We start from the raw sequence: 27,271 nt of genomic DNA, 5'->3' as shown, positions 1-27,271 counted from the left end.
TGCTCACCAATGCATCCTTTGCAATTTAACAATTAATTAAAAGAATGAAAACAAAACAAAAATGACATGTTTTTAAAGCTCTATGAAATACGTTTTATTATTTTTCTGTTTTTGTGAATCTGTTTTCCATTAATTTTCTGGATCCTATTTTAATTGTTTCATTTCATTTTATTTATCAAAATCATGTCTAATGAATTTATAAAGGACAATTAGATTTGAAAAATATTTTTTTTATTATTATTTTTTTTTTTTTCTTCAGAAATTCTGTGTTGTGTATTTACAATTTTGTGGTAAACAAATTCTGGTAAATAATTTTTCTGGTAAATATTCCTTAAATATTGTTTTAATAATATTTGAATTAGTAGTAGTAGTACTACCATCATTACGTTAAGCAATATATTTCTGACTGTCAATATTAACCGAACTTTTATTTTGACGGTTGTTGTGAATACCTTCAGGTTTTTGTTTGTATATAACATGGGATAGTTTTCCGCAAAAGAAACAGTAAAATGCTCATGAAGTGACTCTTAGAGCAGTTCTAGAGATTATGTTCATGTGTTCATGTAGTCATATATTGAGGCGGCAGAGGCTGAAAACACTGCGAGCGTCACGCACCTTTCAGTAAGTGTGTAGCAAACAAAACTGCACGTCTGCACTATTCACTAACACACAGAACATGCAGGATTCATGCAGCTTAAAGGAGAAGTCCACTTCCAGAACAACAATTTACAAATAATTTACTTACTTCCTTGTCATCCAAGATGTTCATGTCTTTCTGTCTTCAGTCGTAAAGAAATTATGGTTTTTGAGGAAAACATTTCAGGATTTTTCTCCATATAATGGACTTCAATCGTTCGTTCATCACGTGACAGCCCCATAAGATGAACGAACGACTCGAAATACCCAAAGACTCAAAACAGGTGAACTAATTCCAGTACAGAACCTAATAGGATGTTGCGTATGCGCGACTGAATAAATCACTCCCCGAGACGACTCGTTCTTCCCGAGTCACATTAAAGATTCGTTCAAAATCAACTAATCATTCAAGAACGCGCATCCCAGAGCCTGTGCTACACGAGCTTTTGTGCTTAAAAAGTATAAAAAATTGTAATTTTTGAAAAAATGAAAGATCGTTTCGCTAGATAAGACTCTTCTTCCTCGGCTGAGATCGTTTAGAGCCTTTTGAAGCTGCATTTAAACTACATTTTGGAAGTTCAAAATCGGGGGGCACAATTCAAATCCATTATATGAAGAAAAATCCTGAAATGTTTTCCTCAAAAACCATAATTTCTTTACGACTGAAGACAGAAAGATATGAACATCTTGGATGACAAAGGGGTGAGTAAATTATTTGTAAATTGTTGTTCTGGAAGTGGACTTCTCCTTAAAGTATTTTGCAGCTTAATGTTCAATAGGCAGTAGTCCATCGTGTTTTGATTTAAGTGTACTAGGCTACTTTTAATCTATTCTTCCCAGTGTTTTACTCAGGAAATACGGCTCTTGTTAAAATGCATTCTTAAAGTACTGGCACTAGTAAAATGTGGAATCTGGTCATTTTTAAAAGCAGGGTATCGCAATACTTTTTTAGTACCGGTGCAACACTAGTCTGAATCAGGAGAGAAAAATGCAAGCCAAAACAGCTCTAAACAAATAAGTGGGTGGATTTTAACGTGAGAGGACAACAAAATATTAATTTTTTCACTGGAGAAAGAATTTATTATGGATTATGGACTCAGAAGCAATGGTTTGAAGTTAAAAAACATCCTGATTCTGACGGCACCCATTCACTGCAGAGGATCCACTGGTGAGAAAGTGATGTGATGCAGCATTTCTCCAAATCTGTTCCCATGAATAAACAAACTCATCTACATCTTGGATGGCCTGAGGGTGAGTACAACTATTTAAGGTCATAACGCTATCTAAATTAGAGAACAGTTTCTCAGGAGAAAAATCTAAAAAGGGGGAAGCTATAAAAAAAAGTCTCAATTTGTTCTCATCTCATTCCTATCTAAACAACTGAGATAATGCAGATTGAGATCTAATTCGTGTTTCTTTTCCATGCACTGGCGTCTTCTGTTTGGCCAAGGACATGACGATCCACAAAATGTGTTATTATCCTACCACAATGAACCCAAATAATCACAAAATTAACTATGCAGACAGGTACTGGCGACTTTTTACGTTTATTAAGATAAGAGATTCCAGACAGATGGAGAGAAAAGTCCACACAGGAAATGCAGCAACATGAAGATGAGAGTCAAACGGCCATTTAAATAAAAGAAACATCCAAAAAAGGAGGGAACAACAGATCTCAAACATGATTGTGTGCGTGTGTGTGGTTTCGCAGCCTCAGCAGTTAGAAGCAATGCCTTAACCACATCCTCTATCTCCCCCTCCCTCGCTTCTGATCGACTGGCCGCAGGCTCATAATTGCCTCTTGCTCCCACATCTGCTTCTCCTCAGCTGTTATCGTGGCGAACGAGGGAGCGGGACGCTCTTCTCCTCCGCAGGCACGGTCCAAGGTTTTCCTCTCGCTCTACCGCAACAAAGCTAGCTGTGTTCTCTCCTCCCATTCCAAACTCTATCCATTCACTACTTTGGCTTTCCACCGCATACTTCAGAAGTCTGACCCGACGACTAGACGTACGCTGGACCTGAACATACAGAAACGCAGGGCCGAATTCAGCTCTAGATGGTATTTCGGTGGAAAAACCTCTGTCACTAATCACCCACACCTCAATTACAGGGACGTCACACTACAGGAAACAGAGAATCTGGGTTCTTCAGACAAGCTCTTTAATCTAATGATCTGCTCAGCATTAAATTAGATTAGATTAAATAGTGTCATCAAGTTGTTAATTTAAATTAAATGTTGTTATAAAGTGGAACCAATGGTTTGTAGTAAAGAATGCATTGTATGCAAGGTTTCCTTTCAAATCATGAATGTGAATGTGAATTAAATTGGTCACATGACACAGGAAGTTGAAGAAAGTTTAAAAAGAGGCAGAAATGCATTCTGTGCATAAATGCATAAAGTGGTCTATTTACACTACCTTAAGCTGCAAATCATGGATCATGTGACACTGAAGACTGCAGTAATGATGCTGAAAATTCAGCTTCTAAATTACATTTTAATATATATTCAATTAATTTTGAATTGTAAAAATATTTCATAATATTTAACATTTTTAAAGATTTTTTGATCAAATAAATGTAGCCCTGGAAAGAAAAAGTACAGGTTTATCCAAAGGTTTGGGAACCCCTTACAGAATCTGTGAAAATGTGAATATTTTTAACAAAATAAGAGAGATCATGCAAAATGCATGTTATTTTTTATTTAGTACTGTCTTGAGTAAGATATTTTTTTCATAAAAGATGCTTACATATATGTAACCCCTCCACCCTCCACAATTTTATTAAAATAACCAATCGTTTCGCTAGATGAGACCCTTCTTCCTCGGCTGGGATCATTAACAACTGCATCTGGGATCGTATGAAGCCGCATTTAAACTGCCTTTTGGAAGTTCAAAATCGGGGCATCATATCAGTCCATTATATGGAGAAAAATGCTGAAATGTTTTCCTCAAAAAACATAACTTCTTTACGACTGAAGAAAGAAAGACATGAACATCTTGGATGACAAGGGGGTGAGTAAATTATTTGTAAATTGTTGTTCTGGAAGTGGACTTCTCCTTTAAGAGCTGGGGGTGAAAACTTTTGAACAGGATGAAGATGTCCAAATTTTTTTTATTTTGTTAAAATACCATTTTTTTTTTTTTTTTCATTTAGCACTGCCCTTCGGAAGTAACAGAAGATACCTTAATGTTTCCCAGAAGACAAATTAAAAAGAATTTACCTTAATATTCAAATTCAAAAAGTTTTCACCCCCTGGCTCTTAATGCATTGTTTCCTTCTGGAGCATCAGTGAATGTTTAAAACTTTTTTAATAGTTGTGTTTGAGTCCCTCAGTTGTCTTCAGTGTGTAAACATGGATCTCAGAATCACACAGTCATTGCTGGAAAGGGTTCAAATAAGCAAAAGATGCTGGGAAACTGAAGAATCTGTAGGACCTGGAGAATTTTTCTGAAGAACAGTGCTCAGTTTAACTGTTCAGAACAAACAAGGGACTCATGAACAACCATCACAAAAACAAACAAACAAACAAAAAACAGAGATCATCCAGGTAACCACACACAGTATTAAGAACCAAGGGTTCCCAAACTTTTGCAAGGGGTTATTTTAATATTTTTTTTTGTCTTGTAGAATAAATGTAAACATCTTTTAGGTAAAATATCTTACTCAGGACAGTATTAAATAAAAAATAACATGCATATTGTATGATCTCTTTTATTTTGTTAAAATTATTCACATTTTCACATATTCTGCAAGGGGTTCCCAAACTTCCACATAAAACTGTACAGATCTTACTTTTGAATGGCCATCAATAAACAGCAAAAGAAGATTCTGCCAATGCAACATTAAAAAGCCAGAAATTACAGTTTTTCGTTGAATAATTCAAACTGCAATTCTGCATCCTGTTTGCTTCCTTAATTCAAAAACAGGAACTGATTTGAAAACCAAAAGCCTTTCTCAATTCTCAACCATATGGAGTTTCCATACAAATTGCATTCAGCATTTTTAGGATGCATATATCAGCAAGCACAATTCTTTATTATTGGATCCCCTGTCCTTAATGTGTGAAGCACATAAACATCACGACACACATTTTGGCTGGAAAAGCTTAAAATAAGTTACTTGTGAACATCACTGCAGCACTGAAGTAAGCTCAGATTGTCTCTGGGAGACAGGATTGAAAGATTACCGAAAACCACACCGACATGCTAAATATACAATTGTACTGCTGATCAAAATTGCTCCTGACATTTTCCGAGCGATATGCATGCATGCATCATGTGGACCTCTGATTGCATGTAAATATCATCATCCAACCATAAAGCGCACTTTCCTTCCTGATTGAAAAAAGGTTGAACTTCGTTTTCCGGTATTTCCATGATTCCCCCACGCTAGTGGAAAATACTGAGTCAAGCTTCTTTCCGTTGAGTAAATATCAGTGACAATATGTTGTCGTGGTCACCTCATTTCCATTCCCTCGCAGATAACAGCTTCCTTGCTTCAAGAAAGACAACCTGTTAAAACTAGATAGTTCTGTCCGGTTCAGATTAGTTACACTAATCTATATCTGATCTACACCACTTTATCTGACATATACGGAAATGTATGACACAGATCGTTCCGACTGTAAAATCTGAGTCACATTTGAAGCCGACGTGCACACGGCTGTGACCAAACACATGAAATGAATTTTAAATTAATGCCGCAAGTTGCTTAGCAACTGTAAACAGCCCACAGACAGCCTAATGAACTTGGTGAGCAAAATGTTTATTAGTTTCGCTTTAACTTCAGTTTCAGCTTCAGTGGACACCTATTATTGGCTTCTCAACAAAGCTTTATAAACAGTTAAATAGATATAAAAAGTTAAATGTTAATTTAAATAAATGTTAATGTTCGAACCCTTTTCAACAATGACTGTATGATTTTGAGATCCAACTTTTAACACTGAGGACAACTGAGGGACTCATATGCAACTATTACATAAGGTTCAAACACTCACTGATGCTCCAGAAGGGAAAATGATGCATTAAGAGCCAGGGGTGTAAACTTTTTGAATTTGAAGTTCAGGGTAAAAACATATTTAGACAAAATAAGAAAAATGTACAGATCTTCATTCTTTTCAAAAGTTTTCACCCCTGGCTCTTAATGCATGGTTTTTCCTTCTGAAGCATCAGTGGGTGTTTGAACCTTCTGTAATAGTTGCATATGAGTCCCTCAGCTGTCCTCAGTGTGGAAAGATGGATCTCAAAATCATACAGTCATTGTTGGAAAGGGTTCAAATACACAAAAATGCTGAAAAACCAAAGAATTTGTGGGACCTGAAGGAGTTTTCTGAAAAACAGCAGGCAACACCACAGTATTAAGAATCAAGTGTATGTAAACTTTTGAATTTATGTATGAATGTATTTTTTTTTTATAAATTCAACTATCATTTTCTCTTGTGGATTATATGTAAAAGTCTTTTATGTAAACTCTTATTCAGGCTGGTACTAAATAAAAAATAACATGCATTTTGTATGATCCCTCTTATTTTGGTAAAATAATTAACATTTTGCAGATTCTGCAAGGTGTATGTAAACTTTTGACTTCAAATGTATATGCAGTAAATGGGTGCCATCAGAATGAGAGTCCAAACAGCTGATAAAAACAACACAATAATCCACACCACTCCATCTTTAAACCGTTGTTTCCAGCTAAAACATGAGTCTATAATCCATAATAAGACTTTCTCTGGTTAAAAAGTCATCTTGTCTAAATCAGGAGAGAAATATGTACAGACCAAGCACTGTTTACAAGCCAAACAGCTCTAAACACATATGCAGGTGGATTTTGTTCACTGGAGAAAGCGTTATTATGGATTATGGACTCATATTTTAGCCAGAAGCAACAGTTTAAAGCTAAAATGTCTTGATGATGGATTTGTTTCTTACAAACATGCAGCTATTTTCTCAAGACATTAACTGATTGACTGGAGTGGTGTGGATTACTTGTGGATTACTGTGATGTTTTTATCAGCTGTTTGGACTCTCATTCTGACGGCACCCATTCACTGAAGAGGATCCATTGGGGAGCAAGTGATGAGATGCTATATTTCTATCTGTTCGGATGAAGAAACAAACTAATTTACATCTTGGATGACCTGAGGGTGGGAAAAATGTTATGTTTTTGGGTGAACTATTCATTTAAGAAAATAAAGTGGCTTCTGTGGAAAAATCATAATGGGATTTTGTCCTCCCTTGTGGCTTCCAGCCTTCTAGGTGTTGGGTCACGGCTGTGGGACACGAGAGTATCTCAAATGTGCTGAGTGTGGCTCAGGTTTGTGCATACTGACTGTATGCAGTGCGTATGTGAAGAACATCTCCGGTTCTGCATGGTTGACAAAACCAGAGGAAGAGAAGGAAAGAGAATAAAGAGAATTTCCCGGTGGAGATGTACAGCGCTGAGTGAAGTGAAGAGAAACAGGTCTTAACCGCAGTGGGGACTTGAGAAAGAGTACAGAGCATTTATCCTGAGTATTGTAAAAGAGTGATGGGATTTCAACAGGCAAAGCTAGGACTATTATACATGAACAGTTATCTAAGTGTACTTGCTTTCATATAAGCATTTAAAGGGATAGTTTACCCAAAAATCACCCATCCTATGTGTATATGACTTCCTTCTTTCAGACGAATCCAATCTGAGTTATATTAAAAATTATCCTGGCACTTCTTAGCTTTATAAATGGCATAGACAAGTGTTTCCATCATCGGTCCAAAACGAGTCCAATAAAGTGCATCTATTCATAATAAAAAGTACCTCACACTGCTCTGGGCCTCCCGTAGTGAATTAATGCATTTTTGTAAGAAAAATATCCATATTTAAAACATAAGAATCACTTTAATCAAGCTTGTGCTCACTGTTGTACACGGAAGCAGCTCTGGGTGGATGACGTAGGACGTCGGCGTCACCAGTGAGTCTTGCACAAACCAACATTTGTTTATAGGAGCAAAGGAAGCAAAGTTTCCTTACTTTAACAAAGGAAAACCAGTCGAAATTTTTAATTTACAAATTCTCATTTTGCACTTCTAATTCGTGACCGTGGTTTTGTTTTAGTTTCTCCACAGTGCGTTCGCGTTCGCCGCCAACGTCTTACGTCATCCGCCATCCACCCGGAGCTGCTTCTGTGTACGAGCAGTTGGCGCAAGCTAGATTAAAGTGATTCTTACGTTTTAAATACAGATATTTTTCAAAAATGCATCAGTTCACTACAGGAGGCCTTCATTCACACCCCGGAGTCGTGTGAGGCACTTTTTATTATGGATGGATGCACTTTATTGGACTTGTTTTGGGCTGATGAAGAAAACACCTGTCTATGCCGTTCTAAAGCTTGGATACACCTAGGACACCTGGAGGTTGAGTAAATAATGGGCTAATTTTCATTTTTGGGTGAACTCTTTAAATTAAACAGTAAGGCTAAAGATTTAGTTTTAATGAGAAAACAGACTAATGGCCAATACAGCACTTGCAACTTATGTCGTGACTGTATTTATGCTCTTATGTTAAAGCATAGCTAAAGGAATAGTTCATCTGCATAAAATGTATTCAATCTCATCTACATTTTTGATGGCCTAAAGGTGTTACTTTATCAGAACAGTTGGAGAAATGTGTCATTCAATCACTTGCTCACCAACGGATCCTCTGCAGTGAATGGGTGCCGTCAGAATGAGAGTCCAAACAGCTGATAAAAACATCATAATCCACAAGCAATCCACACCACTCCAGTCCATCAATTAATGTCCTGTGAAGCCAAAAGATTTTTAACTTCGAAAAATTTTCTCCAGTGAAAAAGTCACCTTGTCTGAATCAGGAGAGAAATATGCACAGATCAAGCATTGTTTACACGTTTAAACAGTCCAAAATAGTTCAAAACAAATATGTGGGTGGATTTTGATGTGAGAGGACAAAAGGAGATGGACTTTTTCCACTGGAAGCAGCATTATTATTGACTCATATTTTGGTTTGAAGTTAAAAATGTCTTAATGGTGGATTTGTTTAATACAAGCACACAGCTTTTCACATCACAAGATGTTATCTGATGGACTGGAGTGGTGTGGGTTATTTGTGGATTATTGTAATGTTTTTATCAACTGTTTGGACTCTCATTCTGATGGCACCCATTCACTGCAGAGGATCCATTGGTAAGCAAGTGATATAATCACTATCAGTTTTTAAACTTCTACCCAAAAAACTCAACTGCAACTGTTCCTCCAATGTACCCCGGATATACTACATCTGTCATGATATTTGTCACTGCCATTCATAAATTCATCCTGTGGCCTCATGGGATAGTAAAGTATCCATCTGATGTACACTTCAGAATCACGCCGGAAGTAGTATGTTATCTTTTTATACTTTAATTTTGGACATGCTTTTCATACTTTGCACATAGTACAGTAGGGAAGCATGTGAATGTACCTTTGACAGCACTATTCACGACTATCCTGGAAGCAGGATTTTAAAACCCAAGCTAAAATCTGTTCTCAAGATGTTAAATATATCGATTTTATAATTCACAACACAAACAAGCACACAAGTGACCTGTAAACAATCCAATACATCCAAATGTTTATTTACAAAAATCATGTAATACTGACTTAAAACAGCTTTCTTCAACGTGGAAACATCCACAATTATCTCTCTTTCCGTGCTCTGTTTCTACTTTGAGATGGAGAGAGAGAGAGAAAAAGAGTGGGTGAGATTCAGCGTGAATTCTCCTGCGTCCCGGAATGGCAGGCTCGAGCTGTCAAGCGGAGATGAACATCTTCATCTCAGGTGCTTTGAGCCCACGCAACAAGTAGCACCTCGCAGTCCTTTTATTAAACCTTTCAGCTTCTTTTTAACTACTCGCTGCATCTTTAATGGGCGAGGGAGAGAGATGACGACTGAAGAAGAAAAAAAGCAGAAGCAGTGTTGGATAAAAGAGGAGAATGCGAAACGTACATAAGAGTGGGAAACCTCATTATATTATGGCATAAGGAATTAAGACTAGCTGGCAAGTGCTCCTACTCGTATACGAATAAAATAATGTACGAGGTGCTGCCTTTGTACAGAGAGACAGCAAAGAGACAGAGATGGCGAAGATCTCTGGAAACAGTGAGTCACAGTTGATTCTGTGTTTAAAAGGCAGAAATAAACTTTTATTTATTCTGGCTGGGTTAGTGTGCGGCGACTTCTGTGTGTACTAAAAACGAGAATATGGCCAATCAAACAGTGATAAAATCATTCATTTAACATTATGAGCACCTCAATGTCTAAGTCCGCATTCAGGAAAACCCAAAACCATGAGTCAAAACTCATTCCCGACATAAAACTACAAAAACTGGCACAAGAAGACAGCCTAAGCCCAGCTGTATTACAGGAATGTTTCAGGTTTAATGCAAGTTCAACTCTATTTGTGGTTTAATGTCCACAACACAAAATATAATTTCATTTAATCCCCAAATTATATTTTATGTGAATGGGTCAAAGATATAATGTTCCTTTTTTATTATTTAAAAAATACATAAATGTGATTTATATATGTAAGATTACATCTCTTCTCTGCTGAGCATGTTTTTTATTTTTGCATTAAAATTCATTCTGATATTTTTGGAGAATATAAAGTCATAAAAATGATACTGAACTGTCCTGACATAATAATAAATGGGGGAAAAAAACTTATTAAAAGAATAAAACTTTTAATCTTTTGTAATGTGGTGCAACTAACATGCATTTTTATGACTAATTTTATAATAAGTTTAGGTGTGACTCCCCAAAAATGTAAGATTTCCGAATTAATAATTTAAGAAAAAAATACTTTAAAAGTATATTTAAAAATCTTTTAAAAATAATTTACATGAACAGACACATACCTTTAAGGTGTAAAATGTTATTATTTAATGGTCACACCAAATGACAATTTTCAACATTCTTCAAAATAATATAAGTTTATACGTTTTTCCAAAATAACAATGCAAGGAGTACATTTATAAGAACTTCTGAACATTTAAAATTTAACTTTTGCCATTAATCTGTATTTTAATGTTACTTTTGTGTGATAATTGACATTACGCCACAAATGCCGTTAAGGGAACATAACGTGCGCGTTTCTTTTAAAGCAGGAAATATTTAGTGTGAGTGTCAACATCATCTTGACCCATAAAACAGCCGAGAAAAACAAAAATCATCAAAACATCAAACCTCTGAGACCTTGCCACATGACGAACAAATTCCCTATGAGAAACGGAAGGTGACCTAAATGCTCCTAAAACGAACACAGCCTGAAGGAAAAGTGAGCTTCAGAAAAAGAAATGCGAAGGCTTCTGATTTGAGAGCAGCCTCTGCTGCATCACAGGAGATGTTTGTAGTGCATACTTGGCTAAGTCTACAGGGGGCATTACGGCAATATCAGCGCTAACAACCCCAGATAGCTGGCTCAGGGTGACGTCAAAGCTGCTCTGTGTTGCGAGGGGATCTGACAGACTGTGAACATAAACGCTCTCATTCACACAAACTCTGGCCCCAGAGACAACTAAAACACATCTTTGATGTGAAAAGGATCATTTTTCAGGAGCTGCAGATTTACTGATCTACCAGTCATCTTGTCAGGAGGACTTTGCGTCCGAAACGGTGTTTCCCTCTTGAATTTCCCTCTGAAGAGTCCGTTCGTGTGTTCTAAATGTGCGGAAGAACGTACATAAAGCTACACTAAATGCAAGAAATGATAGCTTTCATCTTTATTAAATGATTTACAAATTATTTTATAGATACACATGCATTTATGTAAGTGTGGGTGGACAGTTTTGAATGTACCTACTAAGTCATTGATGAGGTACGTTTTCCATCCACTTGGGAAGTTCAAATCCGTTTTCTTTTTTGTTTTTAAATATGATGTTCGAAACTTGATTTACATTTTGCTAAAACATTTGGAATTTTATGAAGCAATAAAAAACAACAACTGCATGTTAAAATTGTTAATTGGGTCAAGTTTGATTTGTATGGAAGCCCATTTCCATCACTAAATAAAAAAAAACAAAAAAAACAAGGTAATTGTTACTTTTTTACTCACAATTGCGAGCTTATATCTCACGATTCTGACCTTTTATCTCGCAAATGAGTTTATATCTTACAATTCTGACCTTTTTTCTGACTCCTTTCCTCTGAATTGTAAGATATAAATTCGCAGTTCTGACTTTTTCTCGCCATACTTAATTTTTTCGAACAATTACAAGTTTACATTTTGAAATTGACTTTTTTTCTTGCTATTAAATATCTCTCACAGTTCTGACATTTTCTTGCAACTTGCAATTCTGACCTTTTTTTCTTGCAATTTTAAATTTATATCTCACAATTCTGACCTTCTTTTTTTTTTTTGCAATTTTGAGTTTATATCTCAATTCTGACATTTTCTTAAATTCAGAACTTTTTATTCGCAACTGAATTTATATCTCGCAATTCTGACCTTTTATTTTGCAACTGAGTTTATATCTCACAATTTTGACATTTTATTGCAATTCTGACCTTTTTTTCTCACAAATGAGTTTAAATCTTGCAATTCTGACCTTTTATTTTGCAACTGAGTTTATATCTAACGATTCTGACTTTTTCTCGCAAGTGAAATTCGTACCTTTTTTCTTGCAAATGAGTTTATATCTCACAATTCTAACCTTTTTTCTCATAATTGAGTTTTATAACTCAATTCTGACTTTCTCTTGCAATTCTGACCTTTTTTCTCGCAATTTTGAGTTTATATCTTGTAATTCTGACCTTTTTTCTTGCAATTTAGAGTTTATATCTCACAATTCTGACCTTTTTTCTTGCAATTTTGAGTTTATATCTCACAATTCTGACCTTCTATCTCGCAACTGAGTTTATATCTCAATTCTGACGTTTTCTCGCAATTGAGTTTATATCTCACAATTCTGATCTTTTTACTCGCAATTGAGTTTATATCTCATAATTCTGACCTTTTTTCTTGCAATTTTGAGTTTATATCTCACAATTCTGACCTTTCGTCTCGCAACTGAGTTTATATCTCACACTTCTGACGTTTTATTGCAATTCTGACCTTTTTACTCGCAATTGAGTTTATCTCTCACAATTCTGACCTTTTATTTTGCAACTGAGTTTATATTTCACAATTCTGACGTTTTCTTGAAATTCTGACCTTTTTTCTCGCAAATGAGTTTATATCGCGCAATTCTGACGTTTTATTGCAATTATGACATTTTTCTTGCAATTTTGAGTTTATTTCTCACAATTCTGACTTTTTCCTGCTATTGTGAGTTCATATCTCACAATTCTGACTTCTTTTCTCAGAAATGTGAGATGTCAGGGGAAAGGGGATAAAAGACTGACTTTTTTCTCAGAATTGTCACAATTTTTGTTGCGATTAACCTTTTTTATTTTTTATTCAGTGACAGAAACTGGTTTCCATATTTGGCTTCAATCAACAACAAATGAACCATAAATTGCAGCGTCACAGCAAACGCTGAATAGCTAATAAGAATACGAAGCACAATGACAAGCAGGACTTTTTGGGGGTCTTTTTGGATAAAAAAAAAACGTACTACCTGTCATTTCGTGTGACATTTCAGCGTGGACCAGAGGAGAACGCTGGGGGCGTTTGGGAATCTTACGTCAGAGGAGATGCACTTCGCCTACGGCCTTTCCCACCATCTCATGTCGGTACCTTCTCATTCGTAAAATTTCCCTTAGGACTACATTCCTTCATCCGGGCCCAGCTCCGAGATGGAGGATGGGGGGTGTTCAGCTCTCTGAAGTATGTTGTATATGTTTCAAAAAGGTTACAGATGACATTCACCAGGGCTTGACAAATCATCTGAAGTTTACATCTTATCAGTTCAAACCAAACTAACCAACCTCAATGCACAGAACAGAACAGCTAAGCGGAAATAACCGAAGGGCACATAAATGTTTATAGCATTGCTTTCAGAACCCATAACATCCTTTGAAAAAGACCCTAAAACATTCCTAAATCAGGCCTAAAACTCCTATAGTGCAAGCTATATCACTCCCAAATGCACAAAAAAAAGCAAAAACAGAAAAAGCAGAACTGTGTGATTCATAAGAGCCTTGTAACATCAAAGCACACGCCGTGTTTTCACACTTCAGAAAGTTGAGATGCAAAGTTTAGAGCTGGCGTATCGTTCTCTGGGTTTGACAGCTAAAGAGCACATAATGTGCACCAGTGTTTATGTGTTCTTGCAGAATGCATAGACAATTACATAACATTCTAGAAGACGGTAAAAATCAATGTGTTATTATGGAACACATCAAACCCCCTAACGTCAGGAAAAGAACAACTCACAGCAGCAGCAGTAGCAGCAAGGAAACCCTAAGGCGAGGGCCGTTTCACTGAACAGCGCTATAAAACTACACGCCATGAACTATAAGAGCAATTACCCTGATAATAGAATTACAGATGGTTAACTTTAATTTGGTCATGAATCCTAATCGTTATTTGTAATACTTGCTTACTAGTACTATAGCTAAAAATCCTGAAGATTTTTTAAATTAAATTAGTTGTTCTTCTTAGACATCATTTATTTGCCCCTGTTAATCCATACCCATATGCTGTTGATTTTTTGTTAAAAACTTTACTGTTACACAGCTGTAGGCCATAAAATAAGGGTGCATTTGCACCAGGAATGATAACTACAAACATTAAGTGTTTGTAAAAATCATTCAAACTCTGGGAAAACAGACGTTTAAAATTTTGTACACCTCCACCAAAGACAACGTTTCTTGATCAGCCATTAATCCAGTCTTTGGTGTCACATGATCCTTCAGAAATCATTCTAATTCTATCTACTAATTTATTATCAATGTTGTGTTGCTCAATATTTTTTTTGGAACCTCTGATACTTTCAGGATTCTTTGATGAACAATACAAGACTTTACTATCACTTTTTATCAATTTAACACATCCTTGCTGAATAAAAGTATTATTTCTTTCAAACAGATTTGAATGATTTCTGAAGAATCATGTGACAGTAATGGAGTAGTGGAGTAATGATGCTGAAAATTCAGCTTTGCACCACAGAAATAAATTCCATTTTAAACTATATTAAAATAGAAAACCACTATTTTAAATTGCAATAATATTTCACAATATTACAGTTTTTTCTATATTTTTAATCAAATAAATACAGCCTTGTTAAGAAAAAAAAAAGGCTTCTTTAAAAAACATTAAAAATCTTACTGATCCCAAACTTTTGAACGGCAGTGTATATATAATTTGATTCAAACTATTTCTTTTGAATTAAATTACTACATTTAAATAATTAGCTTCCCTAAGGATGTGTGTGAATATGTAGGTTGAACATCAGGAACAACTTATTTTCTTAATTAATATTTGAAGAGTTCAGATGCAAAACCAGCTAAAAGCCATCTCGGTCAAAAATGAGATAATGATACTGACTGAATGCTCCTGACACACAGTATACGTCCATCAAATACTGTTACTTCAAACTCGCTAAATTTCAGCCTCAGCCCAATCAGAAGTACCAGTACTTACATAAAAACCAATACAAAGTACCCAGAAAGAAATGCTCATTTTAAAGAAATACATCAGAAGGATTTAGGCTTTTGCATCTGAACTCTTTGTTTTATTAACCTAAACCTCTCTATATATATGTGTTAATTAATTTATTTTTTTTAACATATGTGACATTGGACCACAAAACCAGTTTTTTTTTTTTTTATTTGAGATTTATATATAAATAAGCTTTACAATGATGTATGGTTTGTTAGGGTAGGGCAATATTTGGCCAAGATACAACTATTGAACTGGAATCTGAGGGTGCAAAAAAAAAAAAAAAAAAAAAAAAAAATCTAAATATTGAGAAAATCACCTTTAAAATTTTCCCAAATGAAGCCCTTAGCAATGCATTTTACTAATCAAAAACGAAGTTTTGATACATTTACAGTAGGATATTTACAAAATATCTTCATGGAACATGATCATTACCTAATATCCTAATGATTTTTGGCAGAAAAATGGATCATTTTGACCCATACATTTTTGGCTATAGCTACAAAAATACCCATGCTACTTAAGATTAGTTTTGTGGTTCAGGGTCATATATCATGAATCAAGTCTTCTGATGAATTTTTAAATTCAAAGATGTTTACATATTTTTGCTGAATATGTAAACATCTTTTGGTTGGGAGAAAGTCAAACTAAGAGTCTTCTGCAATACTTGACTGATTTACTGGTTTGTGCTCTAATCGTTCTACACATGCACTGATATTCTGCTTCTCTTTTACCCTTTCCACATCATCAAATGTTCACCTTGGCCGGTCAGATTTGCGGCATCACAGAGAGCCGCAAACTCAGCTAACAAGAAGCTTGTGCCAAGGGCCTTTGGTTTAAATAAAGGGGTTTATTTTGGGAAATGCCTCACAATACACTGTCCTGCACAATCGCTAATGAGGCAGCTTCTCGCAATCAGCGGCACAAAAACATCCTCTGAGCTCTTTTCGTCCTCGCTCTCTGGTGCCTTAAAAAAAGCCGGACGACGTTTCTTAACATTGCATTCTTGTAGTTTCACCCACAATGGAATGCCCGCGACTCTATTATCGCCATTCGGTGGTCATTAGTAATTTGTCGCTTATGTAATCTGATAACACTTGTTGCTCTCAGATTGTTTCATCAAGCCAGTTTGGTCTTATTCAACTCGGACGCACCCCTGACATCCATTATGCAATACTCGCTTGCAGTCGACGGCAGATAATGGCCAATTTCTCGCCCGTGTTGTTCAAGACTCCATTTTTGGTAGAGGCGAAGAACAATGTTGGGGTTTAGAGGGAATAAATAGCAAGGTACCGACCGCCACGTTCACAAACGCTCGGCTTATCTGCTGCAATACGTTTGATAAGATCACAGAGTCACCAAAGGCGGGAAACGCTCCACATGTGCAGCTGCCAGTGAGAAAACAGACAGAAAACACGGACAGACAGTGATCTTATGTAAATAGCTGTGGAAGATTAGAGGCCTCGAGTGTGCGCTGCGGCGTTATGGCAAATTTATGGGTCAGGGACGAGGAATGCGGAATGGAAAAAGGTGTTTGTTGTGGTTTCTGCCCTTTCTTCTGAGAAATTCTTCACAATCATCCCTGATTTGGCTCGGATGGAGACAACAAACGTGCAAACAATGAACTGGTAAACAAGCGTTCGTAGCCATTAAAGGAGCCGCCTGATTATCCCGGGTAACCGAGACAGTTGACACAGAATGCATTTGTTTTGTGGTCGTGGAAGCATGCAGAATTCGCTGGAAGTGCATTTTTGGTGCACGCAGAAAAGATAAAGTTGGGCGGAAGGTGAGGTGTTCGCGAAAAACTACGCCATTAAAAAGAGGAAGTAAACCGACTCTTTGTAAGGTTTAACCAACTAGCCATGACAAAACCATTAGCTGTCCGTTCCTGCCAGTGTTTGCTTTTTAGTCACTGAAGGGAGAAAGCATAGATCATTAGCAGGGGTCGTACGCTGGTGTCTACGTAAATGGCGTGTATTTGTGTGTTTACAGAGCTGCAAACCACAACTAAATTCGCTGTTAGTAAAACCACCTGTCTGGAGCGAGTCCATCAGGGTCTGACATTTGAAGCGCCACGAAAACAGCAGGAATCGAGTCGCTGAGAGAGAAATGACTGTACGTTGTCTTGACGACAGCCAACATCTGCATTTAACCTTTCTGAAATGTTGTCTTTCCGTCCGACATTCTTGTACAGGGGCAAAGCGCTCGGCAGACGGCAGACCGCAGACCTGCCCGTTTTGGGGATCGATGATGGCTTGTTTCGCATATGCGGACCATCAAACGAAAGGACGAGTTCAGAAAGCGTCTCTCTGGGACTCTCACACCGGAGAATGAAAGAGCATGGGGTGACTTTCATGTCAGTGGAGACACTTTTATTTCATTGAACGGACAAAGACAAGTCAAAACAAAGCATCACAATAAATGATTCTCCATTGTTCGATACAAGAGAGTCACAAAGGGAAGCAGAACTCCAAGGGGGAGATGAGATTAAGTGCCTGCATGGGTGATTTTTGGAAAGATTGTATAAAAAAGCAATAGGAAGTTCAAGTGTAAAGAGGCTGAAGGAAGAGTTCAGCCAAAAATGAAAATCACACCTGTATTTACAAGATCCTTATGTCGTTCTAAACTCGTTCAGTTCGGAAGACTTGGAATATAAGCTGTGTGAAGATTCTTCTAAAATGTTTCCTTTTGTGTTCCAATGTTTTGAGTAATAATGACAGAATCTACATTTTTTGGTGAGTGGTTTCAAAAACCGGATACGTTCCTAACAGGGTCAGAAATGAACTTTTCCATTAAAGGGGTCATCGGATACAAACTTGTTGTTTGAACATTAATGTGTGTTGGTAGTGTATGTACAAATCTACCCTATAACAATAAAAATCCATGCAGTGGTTTTTAATTAATCTGTAAAAATAATATCCCCTTTTTCAAATCGAGCAATTCTCAGATGTGGCGTCACACCGACAGAGGCCGCTCCCACGATAGTTGATTAACATGAGCATCTTACCTCAGATAAGCTGTAACAGTCCGACCTCCATTGTTTCGATGCTGGAGCAGGGATGTAAGTTAGACTACATCTCCGATTGAGCAATTAAGGTGTTGTGTTGCTGAATGTAATAATAAACATAGTGGTCGTCATTTACTCCCGACATCTGAGCCGCTGAAGATGCAGTTGATTTTGTTTGTTTGTGAAGGGAATGCACCTCCAGATCTACATAAATGCATCTATGTTCATGCAAATCATTCATGATCCAGCTTCACTTACAGCAGAGGTGAGTATAAAGTTTTTTTTATGAATCTCTGCAATCACCGGTATATCATTTCCTAATAACATGCCAGTTAGCAAGTTTCGAGGCTAAACACGTTAAATGCGGCTAAAGTAAACAATTTCTCAGAGCAGCTTGTCACTCCACAGAGAGAAGAGAGGGGCGGGGCGAGCAGAGCTTGTTTGCATTTAAAGGAACAATCCCTCAGAACAGGATGATTTTTGCAGAGCTCATTTTGACAAGGTAGAAAGGGTGTTTTTTTACACAACCATTGAGAATTTTAACCAAAGTATATTATAGACTTTTCATTGAGACCCTAAAGAATCAATTCAACTTGTGGAAAATGGGCATCCGATGACCGCTTTAAGAGGCAATACTGTATTTGCCCCTGAAACTGATTTCCAGGACGAATTTTATTTAATTTTTTTACATTTATAAGGCCAATTTTTATAATTACCTTATTAATTCTATCTGTGCTGTATTTCATGTCAAATACTTCAAAAAGGGGTCATCGGATGCCCATTTTCCACAAGTTGATATGATTCTTTAGGGTCTTAATGAAAAGTTTATAACATGCTTTGGTTAAAATTTCTCAATGGTAGTGTAGTGGTAGTGTTTTTTACCTTGCCAAAATCAGCTCTGCAAAAATCATGCTGTTCTGGTCAACGTTGCTTTAAATGTTAATGAGCTCTGCTCGCCCCGCCCCTCTCTTCTCTCTGTGGAGTGACGAGCCTGTTTACTTTAGCCACATTTAGGCGCGTTTACCTGCTAAACTTGTTAACTAGCACGTTATTAGAAAAGGTGATCGCAAAGATTCATAAAAAACCCCTTATACTCACTTCTGCTGTAAGTGAAGCTGGATCATGCACGATTTGCGCAAACCTAAACGGATATATGTAGATCAGGAGGCGCATTCCCTTCACAAACAAACGTAATCCACTGCATCTTCAGCGGCTCAGATGTCGGGAGTAAATGATGACTACTGTGTTCATTATTACATCCAACAACACAATACCTAAATCGCTTAGGAGCCATTCTTGTCTACGTCCCAGTTCCGGCATCGAAACAATGGTGATCGGACTACTATTACTGTTTATTCAAGGCGGGTTTAAGGTAAGACGGCCGTGTCAATCAACTATCGTGGGAGCGGCCTCTGTCGGTGTGACGTCACACAGACGAGATGCTGAGAATGGCTTGATTTGAAAAAGGAGAAATTATTTTTACAGATTAAATAAAAACCACTGGGTGTACACACACTGCCAACACACATTAATGTTCAAACAACATGTAAAAGTGAACTTTGCATCTGATGACCCCTTTAAATTTAACTGTTACAAGTAACAACTAATTATGCTACTTTTTATGTAAAGTAATGTGTTACATTCTTTTTGCGTTACTTTTTAAATCTGGGCTGCTTTTCTTGTTTGTTTTTAATATAAAAAGTTCTATATTTGGCAAACATAAAACCCTTTTACACCAAAAGTGAAATGAATCAGCCTCAGGTTAAAGAAATTAAGTCCAACACTCTTCAGCAATAAAAAAAAATGAAGAACAAATGTTAGTTTAAAATGTTAGTGTAACAGGTTAGTTTAATGTTAGTCTCTGCACTACTCCCGATTTCCCCCAACATGGGGACAGAAGAGCTGTCAGTCAATAAATGGGAAAACAAAGTAGCTTGTGTTACTTATTTGAAAAAGTAACTCAGATTATTTTCTTGTAAATTAAAAAGGAAAGTGTTACTTTACTAGTTGCTTGAAAAAAGTAATCTGATTACATAACTCGTGTTACTTATAATACGTTACCCCCCAATACTGCTCTTGATATTATAATAATGATTATTAATGATTATGTCGATTAACAGACTATTGTCAGGATTGTGTTCTGTTTTGTCTTGTTTTTCCTAGTGTTTTTCCCTCCTGTTTCTAGTGTTTTTTGCTTTCTTCCATTTGTTCCCCCTTTTGCTTTTTGAGATTTGGTTTAGTCCGTGTTTCCCCCCCTTAGGTTTTGTTTCTTTTGGTTTAGTCTTGCCTATATTTGTACTTCCCCTCGTTATCTCGTTTGTGACCACTCCCCTGTTTCTGTGTATATAAGGTTTGTTTGTTCCACACGGTCTTGTCGGTGATTAGATTGTCTTCAGTTTGTTTTGCTCGTCGTTGGTTGCTGGTTCCCGTTGTTTCCCTGAGTCTGTTCCTTTGGATTGTTTATTAAAAGTGCATTGTTTGGATCTCCGCTCTCCTGCGTATCTGTTCCCGCACACGACGTCAAGCGTGACAGAATCACCGACCACATTACAACATGGATGCCGAGAGGAGGATTATGAGTATTCGGCAGGGGATGAGGCCGGTGGAACGTTATGTGGAGGAATTCTTGGATGTTTGTCATCTGGTGAGTTGGAGCGATGCCATGGTTAATACGTGTTTTCTAATGGGGCTAAATGATTCCCAGTTGCTCAGTTCCATACCCTATGAGGATCGCTATAAACCGGTTGCTGAATTTATCAACCAGGTCCTCACCCTCTGTCATTCCGATTTTTACGTGGATGTGAAAGATTCCAATCTTTCCCCCATTAGAGAACACGTTGCCGCTCCAGCCCACCATCAACCGGCTTCCTCCACATGCCGTCCCAACCGGTCCGCTCCCTCTGGTCTTCCTGCGCTTCCTCCTGTTCATACTCCCTCCTCTCTCATCGTCAGTCCGGAGATCGCAGCCAGCCCTCCAAGGTCATGGCCAACCGTGGTGGCCAGTGTGCTGGACCCCCCGCTAATGTCAGCATGGGCAGCGACGATCCGAGTGTCCACCCCTGCTTGCACCATGGAACCCGCGGCGAGCACTCGGACACCGCCCATGGCACGCAAGATGGCTGCCGCCACGCCTGAGTCGGCACGCAAGATGGCTGCCGCCACGCCAGAGTCTGCACGCAAGATGGCTGCCGCCACGCCAGAGTCTGCACGCAAGATGTCTGCCGCCACGCCAGAGTCTGCACGTAAGATGGCTGCCACGCCAGAGTCTCCGGCCAAGATGGCTGCCAAGCCTGAATCCCGGCCAAGATGGCCTCCGCCCTGAGTTCCCGGCCAAAATGGTCACCAAGCCTGAATCCCGGCCAAGATGGCAGCCACGCCAGAGTCTCCGGCCAAGATGGCCGCCAAGCCTGCGCCCCCGGCCAAGAGGGCCGCCAAGCCTGCGCCAAGATGGCCGGCCAAGATGGCCGCCAAGCCTGAGCCCCCGGCCAAGATGGCCGCCAAGCCTGAGCCCCCGGCCAAGATGGCTGCCGCACCCGAGCTCACGGACCCGCCAGAGCGCCCTCAAGCGACCGCTCGTACAGAGCCTGCTCATCCAGTGTCTCCGCTGGAGACGCCCAGCCCTCCAGAGTCTCCGTTGGGGTCGTCCAGCCGTCCAGAGCCCGCTCCTCAAGAGCGCCGTCCAGAGCCCGCTCCTCAAGAGCTCCCTCCAGAGCCCACGTCTCCTTCGGCACTTCCTGAGTCAAACCAAATCACAGCTGTTCCCCACGAGCCAAGCCAAGACACCGCTCCACTTCCTGAGTCAAGTCACGCCACAGCGGGTCTTCACGAGCCTAATACAGAGATCCTGCCATCCGCAGTTGCTCTTCCCCTAATGGCGGTGGCTATTTGGTGTGTGTGGGCGGCACACTGTGCTCCCGAGGTCACGTCGGCTCACAAGTTCGCCACTGAGAGCCCGTCTGGGCCCAAGGCCCCTTCCGCCAGAGAAGCCGCGCCCATGCCCCCAGAGGTGTCAGCCACGGCTGTAGATCCTCCAAGGGAGGCGGCGTTCCTCAACAACCTTTCTGCTTCTCCCCTATTCAGTCTTCCTCCTCTATCACTGCTTTCCCCAGGTCCCAGGCCAGAACGCGGTTTCCTGCTCCGCTCCAGCTCCCGCCTGGTCTCAGGCCTGCTCCAGAGTTCCTGTCTGGTCTCAAGTCTGCTCCAGAGGTCCCGTCAGGTCTCAAGTCAGCTCCAGAGCTCCTGTCAGTTAGAGAAGCCGTGCCAATGCCTCCTGACGTGGCTGCTTCTGCTGTGGATCCTCCCTCGGAGTCGGCGCTCCCCCACAGACTCTCTGCTTCTCCCTTCCTTCTGTCCACCTTCTCTATCCCTGCTCTCCCCAGGTCCCAGGCCTTGTCGCAGTTGCCCTGGAACCCTCCGGAACCCTCCGGAGTCTGCGCGCCCTCCGGAGTCTGCGCGCCCTCCGGAGTCTGCGCGCCCTCCGGAGTCTGCGCGCCCTCCGGCGCGCCCTCCTGAGTCTGCGCGCCCTCCGGAGTCTGCGCGCCCTCCTGAGTCTGCGCGCCCTCCGGCGCGCGCCCCCTCCTGAGTCTGCGCGCCTCCTGAGTCTGCGCGCCTCCTGCAGCGCGCCTCCTGTGCGCCCTCCTGAGTCGGCTCCTCCGTCAGCGCGCCCTCCTGAGTCGGCTCCTCCGTCAGCGCGCCCTCCTGAGTCGGCTCCTCCGTCAGCGCGCCCTCCTGCGCGCCCTCCTGAGTCGGCTCCTCCGTCAGCAGCTCCTGAGTCGGCTCCTCCGTCAGCGCGCCCTCCTGAGTCGGCTCCTCCGTCAGCGCGCCCTCCTGAGTCGGCTCCTCCGTCAGCGCGCCCCTCCTGCGCCCCTCCTGAGTCGGCTCCTCCTTTAGCTCGCCCTCCTGAGTCAGCACCTCATCCAGCGCTCCCTATAAATTCCCCCAAGAAAATTTTGGGGGGGCTACTCCCTGTTCAGCCTTGGCCTCCTGAACTGTTTACCCGGCCATGGCTTCCCGAACCTCCGGACCCGCCATGGCCACAAGGACTGTGTGCTCGGCCATGGCTCTCTGAATCCCCAGACCCGCCATGGCCAAATGAACTGTGTGCTCGGCCATGGCTCCCGGAACTCCCAGACCCGCCATGGCCGCCTGGACTATACCCTTGGCCATGGCTCCCGGAACTCCCAGACCCACCATGGCCGCCTGGACTATACCCTTGGCCATGGCTCCCTGAACTCCCAGACCCGCCATGGTCCCTGGACCCACCCTGGAGGCACCACCCTGCTTCCCCCGTGTCCGCCTGGCACAGCCTCCAGGGCGCCCACCCTCCCACCCATTTGTGTATAGTTACGGCGCGAGTCGCGCCTTAGGGGAGGAGGGGGGGGTAATGTCAGGATTGTGTTCTGTTTTGTCTTGTTTTTCCTAGTGTTTTTCCCTCCTGTTTCTAGTGTTTTTTGCTTTCTTCCATTTGTTCCCCCTTTTGCTTTTTGAGATTTGGTTTAGTCCGTGTTTCCCCCCTTAGGTTTTGTTTCTTTTGGTTTAGTCTTGCCTATATTTGTACTTCCCCTCGTTATCTCGTTTGTGACCACTCCCCTGTTTCTGTGTATATAAGGTTTGTTTGTTCCACACGGTCTTGTCGGTGATTAGATTGTCTTCAGTTTGTTTTGCTCGTCGTTGGTTGCTGGTTCCCGTTGTTTCCCTGAGTCTGTTCCTTTGGATTGTTTATTAAAAGTGCATTGTTTGGATCTCCGCTCTCCTGCGTATCTGTTCCCGCACACGACGTCAAGCGTGACAACTATTCATTACCAGTCAGAAGATTTTGGACAGTTTTTAATGTTTTTAAAAGAAGTTTCTTCTGCTCACCAGGCATGCATTTATTTGATCCAAAGTACAGCAAAAAAATTCTGAAACATTTTTACTATGTAAAAACAGTTTTCTATTTGAATATATTTTAAATTGTAATTTATTCCTTTGATCAAAGCTAAATTTTCAGCACCATTACTACAGTCAGTACTCCAGTGTCACATGATCCTTTAGAAATCATTAAAATATGCTGATTTCCTGTCCAAGAAATGTTATTATTATGATTATTATTATTATCAATATTTAAAACAGCTGAGTACTTTTTTTCAGGATTCTTTGATGAATATAAAGACCCAAAGATCAGCATTTATCTGAAATAAACAGTTTTTGTAACATTATACACTATACCATTTAAAAGCTTGGAGTCAGTATAATTTTTATTATTTATAATTTATGTTTCAAACTGATTAAAAGTGACGATAAAGACATTTATAATGTTACAAAAGATTACCATTTCAGATAAATGCTGTTATTCTGAATTTTCTATTCATCAAAGAAACCATGAAAAAATTCTACTGAGCTATTTTTAACATAATAATAATAATAATAATGCTTTTTGAGCAGCAAATCAGAATATTAGAATGATTTCTGAAGGATCAGGTGACTGGAGTAATGATGCTACAAATCCAGCTTTGAAATCAAAGAAATAAATTATATTTTAAAATATATTAAAATAATATGCAGTTAATTTAAACAGTAAATATATTTCAAAATTTGACTGTATTTTGGACCAAATAAATGCAGGCTTGGTGAGCAGAAGAGACTTCTTTAAAAACAAACAAACAAACAAACAAAAAAAAAAACATTAAAAATCTTACTGTTACATAAAAAAACAAAAACCTGTTGTATAAGTTTTGTGTCTGACGAAACAGCACATCATATTTTGCTTACGCAGACAGACATGTCAGTCCATGACGTTAGCCTAGTCCAGTACAAGTTGCGCAAAATTCCCTGAAGCTGTGAAATTAATCTCTTATGAAATCAATCTCAGATGCTCACTAAACAAAACTTTACAGTGCCGACTAATCTAAATGTCTCTGATTGGCCTTTGCATTCAGAAACAAGTGAGATTGGTTATAAGGCTCAAAGCGGCAAAAAACTATGTGTAAAATAGCATTCTGATGCAACACGCACAGGTCTTTTTTTAATTGTGGGGCATTTTTGTTCGTCTTGGTGGCATTTTTCCACAAGCCCCTGTTAATTTTCAACAAATTAGGTTTTTAATATGCAAGAACACCACATCGCAGTTTTACCATGGAAATGCATGCGAAATTGGGACTGCAGAGAATGTTTTGCACTTCACCAACAGCAAATTCTATACAAACCTGGCACTGTTATTCTTCCTGATGTTGGGTGGTCCATTTCCAAAATTAGGCCATTGTGAACAACCTGGGAATGGAGACAAAAGAACGTGAGCCAGAGACAATTACTCATGCCAGGTTTTTACACTCCTTTTTTTGAAGCTATTAACTCACTGTCTTTTCAAAGACCACACAAATTTGCCATCTTACCTTAGACTTTTTTTTAACACTGAGACATCTTTGGTTTTACCCAAGAAAAACAAGGCATGACAGCTCAAGATTTATAAAAGGTAATGAATTCTCACGGGTGGACATGCTACAACTGATTTATTGTCAATCATCATTTTTACTGTTCATGCAAACATGTTTCTCAACCTGTTGATACACCATAATTACATTAAACAATACGCCATAAATACATTTGTGAAAAAATTAGGTTTAAAGTAACAGTTTACCTACTTATGAGAATTACAGTATTATTCAAGCAATAAATGCTTTTATTCAGTAGGGATGCAGTATATTGATCAAAAGAGATGGTAAAGACTTATAATGACTTTTTAAAAAGACTTTTTAAATAAATGCTGTTCTTTTGAACTTTCAATTCATCAAAGAACCCTGGAAAAAAAAAAAAAATATATATATATATATATATATATATATATATGAAGCAGCACAACTCTATGTAAGTATGCCACTGAACAAAAAAACAAAACGCAGAATTGCGTGATAAAATTTCACTTTTTTTCTCAGAATTGCAAGATATAAACTTGCAGTTCTGATCTTTTTTCTCAGATTTGAAATATAGACTTGCAGTTGCAAGTTAAAAAGTTTATATAATTCTGAGTTTTAATCTTGCAATTCTGACTTTTTTTCTCAGAATATTTTTGTCAGGCAATTGTGAGTTAAGTGTCAGAAATGGGCTTCCAAACAATTATTTTCAACACTGATACAAAATATATATATATATATATATACTGAGAAGCAAATGGCATATCAGAAAGATTTCTGAAAGATCAAGTGACACTGAAGACTGGAGTAATGATGATGAAAAATAAGCTTTGATCACAGGAATAAATGACATTTTAAAATATATTCAAATTAGGGCTGGCAAACGATTAATCGCAATTAATTGCATACAAAATAAAAGTTTGAGTTTGCTGTTGTGTGTAATTATTATGTATATATAAATACAAGCACACTGATGTATATATTTAAAAGAAATATATTATTTATGTACAAAATATTTTTATTTATATATAATATAAATTCTATAAAAATGATAATAAATACATATACTTGTAAATATTTCTTAAATATATACATGAATGTGCTTGTATTTATATATACGTAATAATTACACACAGCACACACAAACTCAAACGTTTATAATGTATGCGATTAATCGCGACTGACAGCCCTAATTCAAATACAAAGCATTTCTTTTTAAATTGTAATAATATCTCACAATAAAACTGCTTCTACTGGATTTTTTTTTTTTTTTTTTTACTGTATCCAATAAATGCAGAATTAGTGATTTTAAAAGACTAAACAAACAAAAAAAACCTTACCAAATCTAAATATTTGAACAGTAGTTTATGCTATCACTTACTCATCCTTCTGTTTCCAAACTGATGTTTTTTTTAACCACAAAGTCTATGACTCACAAGATAAATGCAAAGTCGTTTAAGACATTTAGTAACATTAAGCTATCCCCAAAATCAACGTTCTTATTTCTGGAAAATCTGAACGTCACTGACATCAAAAACGTCATCACTTGGAACCAGTATATGGCTTTGGAATACTTTAAATAGACTACACGAGTCATATGGATAATGTTGTGGTGCTTTTTGTTGTCAGTTTGCAGCTTGACAGTATCTGTCCTGTTTAATTTTCATT

General features: G+C 38.8%; 1 protein-coding gene across 4 annotated transcripts in view; it reads right to left on the bottom strand.

Moving 5' to 3' along the window:
- Positions 1–27,271, bottom strand: part of sugct (succinyl-CoA:glutarate-CoA transferase) — a 167,561-nt gene that overhangs the window by 4,407 nt on the left and 135,883 nt on the right. For 2 of the 4 annotated variants that reach the window (XM_051097775.1, XM_051097777.1), the window contains one exon: positions 25,400–25,463. In XM_051097775.1, the coding sequence (XP_050953732.1) occupies positions 25,400–25,463 (64 nt within the window). Of the gene's footprint in view, positions 1–2,442; positions 2,655–9,393; positions 9,555–25,399; positions 25,464–27,271 lie in introns of those variants that run through there. The other 2 variants (XM_051097779.1, XM_051097776.1) reach the window with 2 other exon arrangements.

The sequence above is a fragment of the Labeo rohita genome, chromosome 24, assembly GCF_022985175.1.
Source record: "Labeo rohita strain BAU-BD-2019 chromosome 24, IGBB_LRoh.1.0, whole genome shotgun sequence".
NCBI lineage: Eukaryota > Metazoa > Chordata > Actinopteri > Cypriniformes > Cyprinidae > Labeo > Labeo rohita.
This window is presented reverse-complemented; position numbering and strand designations above follow the sequence as displayed.